General features: G+C 37.7%; 1 protein-coding gene across 1 annotated transcript in view; it reads right to left on the reverse strand.

Annotated features, from left to right (window-relative positions):
* LOC106875704 (microtubule-associated proteins 1A/1B light chain 3B-like) overlaps window positions 1–3,831 on the reverse strand; it is a 22,366-nt gene that overhangs the window by 553 nt on the left and 17,982 nt on the right. The window contains exon 2 of the mRNA XM_014923950.2: window positions 2,166–2,221. Coding sequence (XP_014779436.2) covers window positions 2,166–2,221 — 56 coding nt within the window. The remainder of the gene's footprint in view (window positions 1–2,165; window positions 2,222–3,831) is intronic.

A 3,831-nucleotide genomic window follows, 5' to 3' on the forward strand; every position in this document is an offset into this window, starting at 1 on the left:
GCGTCCTGCCCTAACTCTTCGAAACACTTAGTTTTAGAATGGTGGCAGCTGATGAAGGATATGTTCTCTATGTGGCCTGTGTATTTTCTGTACCCTGTTTATCATTTTGTCCACGTTTTTTTGCTACGTCCTGTACCCAGATATGCATCTATATATACATGTAGATGTAGGTATGTACAAACATGTACGTATATATGCATATACTCACATATTATTTGTATTATATATATATACCAATGAACATAATTAAAATTAATCAAAGGACATACTAAGTATGTCTGCCTGCTGGAAATAACAGTCAAAACTCTTATTTAAATCGCCAGAACTCAGAGCATTCGGTTCTACGTCTCCATCTTTACGTTCTCAGTTCAAATTCCGCCGAGGTGGACTTTGCCTTTCATCTTTTCGAGGTCAATAAAATAAGTACCAATTGTGTACCAGGGTCCATGTAATCAAAATGCATCGCGGCATTTCTTCCGACCTTACGTTCCGAGTTCAAATTCCGCCGAGGTCAACTTTACCTTTCATCTTTTCTGGATCGAAAAAATAAGTTACCAGTTGGAATCGATGCAATCGGCTATCAACCTCCCGTCAAATTTCAGGCCTTGTGCCTATAGTAAAAATGACTACTACTACTACTACAACTACTACTACTACAACTACTACTACTACTACTAATAATAATAATAATAATAATAATAATAATAATAATATTAATGCTGCTACTTCTACTGCTACATGCTGTATGAGGTGGTGATGGAAGGCGTTGTGTGTCGGTGAAAAAACATTGATGTAAGTGGTGGTAGTGGTGATAGTAGTTGTTGTGATGTCGATGTATTGGTTGTTATGTTGGAAGTACAGAAGAAATACATTCATGGGGGTGTGTCTGTGGTGTATTTGTGTGTGTGTGTGTGTGTGTGTGTGTCCGATTTCCAAGAAGTGAAGTATATTAGATTATTCGTTTCCCCGTAGAAAAAAAAAAGATCAACCTCGTAGTTCATCTAATTAGATCTGTAGGGACCAATTGCAGTATTGACAAATGCACCGACTGACAGCAGTTCCTACAACTGCAATATCAATTAGACACACCCTGTATACTTCTTATTGTATTACTACTATTACTACTATTACTACTACTACTACTACAACACTACTACTACTACTACTACACATAAGCTACTGAATCCTTGTAATTTTTCCTATTTTTTCTATTTTTCCTATTTTTCTACGCAATCCTTTCGGACGAAGCAAAAGAGTGAGAGCCTTTATGTGGTCATTGTATTTGCTAGAAACAGTCGTCATATCTCCATCAAATCACATACTACTGTCCGTGTATGTTGTCAAGAGATATTTTTCCAGAATTTAAAATGGGATATTCATGGCCACAGTACTTTTGATTATATAATAGTTCTACTCAATCATCTAGACAGTAACAACCAAAGCAATAATTGCTATGAAAGGTTTAAGCCTGTTATGACTTATAAGGTCGGAGCTCAATGATATATGAGTGACTGGGATTACAACACTCACCCCGTCTTGAACTGGGCGTGCCTGTCCGTTACAGTGTTACCTTCCCAACTATTGCTCGAACTTATTTACAGCTGAATAGACTGACAGAAGCAACGTGAAAGGAAGTGCCTGGTCTGAGAATAGAAACCATGATCTTAAGATCATGAGTCTAATCTCTCGGCCAAACGCCTTCACCAAAAGAAACTGTTGTTGGCATTCCGTCGCTTACGACGTCGAGGGTTCCAGTTGATCCGATCAACGGAACAGCCTGCTCGTGAAATTAACATGCAAGTGGCTGAGCACTCCACAGACACGTGTGCCCTTAACGTAGTTCTCGAGGATATTCAGCATGACACAGTATGACAAGGCTGACCCTTTAAATTACAGGCACAGCAGAAACAGGAAGTAAGAATGAGAGAAAGTTGTGGTGAAAGAGTACAGCAGGGTTCGCCACCATCCCCTGCCGGAGCCTCGTGGAGCTTTAGGTGTTTTCGCTCAATAAACACTCACAACGCCCAGTCTGGGAATCGAAACCTCGATCCTATCACCGCGAGTCCGCTGCCCTAACCACTGGGCCATTGCGCCTCCACTTGACCAAAAGAAAACACGGGTATTAAAAAAGCAGCATTCAAAGGGAAAGATTATTTTATACTCACTGGTATTTTGTCAATATATCTTGATTTTATACTCTTCGATTCTTCGATTCTTTGTTCTAGAAATTACAAGAAGAGAATTCTTACTTATAATAAAATGCAATGTGTATCCGATCAGTTACGCTAGGACAAGGAGACTCGAACAGCAAACAGAAAGAGAGTGAATGACACTCAGATACGCTACATGCAGGCAAACAGTAGTGAGCGGTTTTGCTCTGAAGTCGCTGGTATTCTAATTAAAATTAAACTTAAATTGTATTTAGTTTATCAGTTTCGCACACACACATACATACACACACATACACGCACACACATATGTATATATGAAATTAAACATTAAACCCTGTTGTCTTCAAAATATTATCGTTCACATAACAATTATACACACACACACACACATACACACACACACATACATACACACACAAACATACACATATATACATATATATACTAGTAAACCCGTGTCGTCAAAAATGCTGAAAGTTTTATTGATGATAGAAAATAGCATGTCAAATTAATGCTATATGTCAGCACTCGATTAAATATATGCATATACACAGAATTGAAACACTTGAATTGGATACGGTCGTAACGTCTGGGTTGAAAATATCGCCCTTTTAGATGTACATATTTCAAATATTATGTTAGATCCGGTTCTACACGAAATCTTGAATGGTCAGTTTTTTTTATTATGACGTTGGTAATATTCTAACGAATAGTAATCGAATTCTTCAGGGTTTTTGTTCTAACTTTTTTTTTCTTTTTTTGCATCGGGTATAGCAATCCGGTTTCTATTACTAAATATTTGCGGCTAAATTTTCCCATTATATATCTTCTCTGAGAATGCAAGGTTCGAATAAAAACAAAAATTTAATAGCATAAACAACAATTTTGTTAAGTTATTTCACTTGCATTGACAAAAAAAAAATCTATCTTTCCATGTATAAGTTTATTATTATTATATCTAATTTCTACTTACAACCTCAGTAATAATTCCTTTTTACTATAAGCACAAGATCTGAAATTTGGGGAGAAGGGACTAGTCGATTACATCGACCCCCGTCCGTAACTGGTTCTTAATTTATCGATCCCGAAAGAATGAAATGCAAAGTCAATCTCGGCGGAATTTGAACTAAGAACGTAGCGACGGGTGATAGGCATTTCGTCTAGTGTGTTAAAGTTTCTGCCAGCTCACCGCATTTACGGCGTCAGTAATAATGCCATTTGGCTGCATGTATGAACGTATGCATATATCTACATGCGTACGTACAAATGCATGCAAGCACGGGTGATCCTTTGGGCTTTATTAAAGCTTGCTTTTTCCTTTGCAGAATTCTAGCTGTTCGCTAACACAGTTGCAAGGCTTCTTCGTTTAAGTAAAAAGAGCTCTTGGGGATTTTAGTTATCTGAATTGGTTGATATAGACTATACTTGTATGTGTGTGTGTGTGTGTGGATAGCTTGCACTCGCTTCGTGGGCATGCATGTGTATGCCTGTGTGCTTCATTACTGGTTATGTGTATGTGTGTGTGTATGCGTATGCATGTGTATTCCATATGTTTGTGTAACTACGTGCACAGGTTCACTCAGAGAGCTTGAAAGAAGAATTCCCAAAAGGTTTACGTACGTGTGTGTGTGTGTGTATGTATATATATATATATATATAT

This window comes from Octopus bimaculoides, chromosome 12 (genome assembly GCF_001194135.2).
Source record: "Octopus bimaculoides isolate UCB-OBI-ISO-001 chromosome 12, ASM119413v2, whole genome shotgun sequence".
Classification (NCBI taxonomy): Eukaryota; Metazoa; Mollusca; class Cephalopoda; order Octopoda; family Octopodidae; genus Octopus; species Octopus bimaculoides.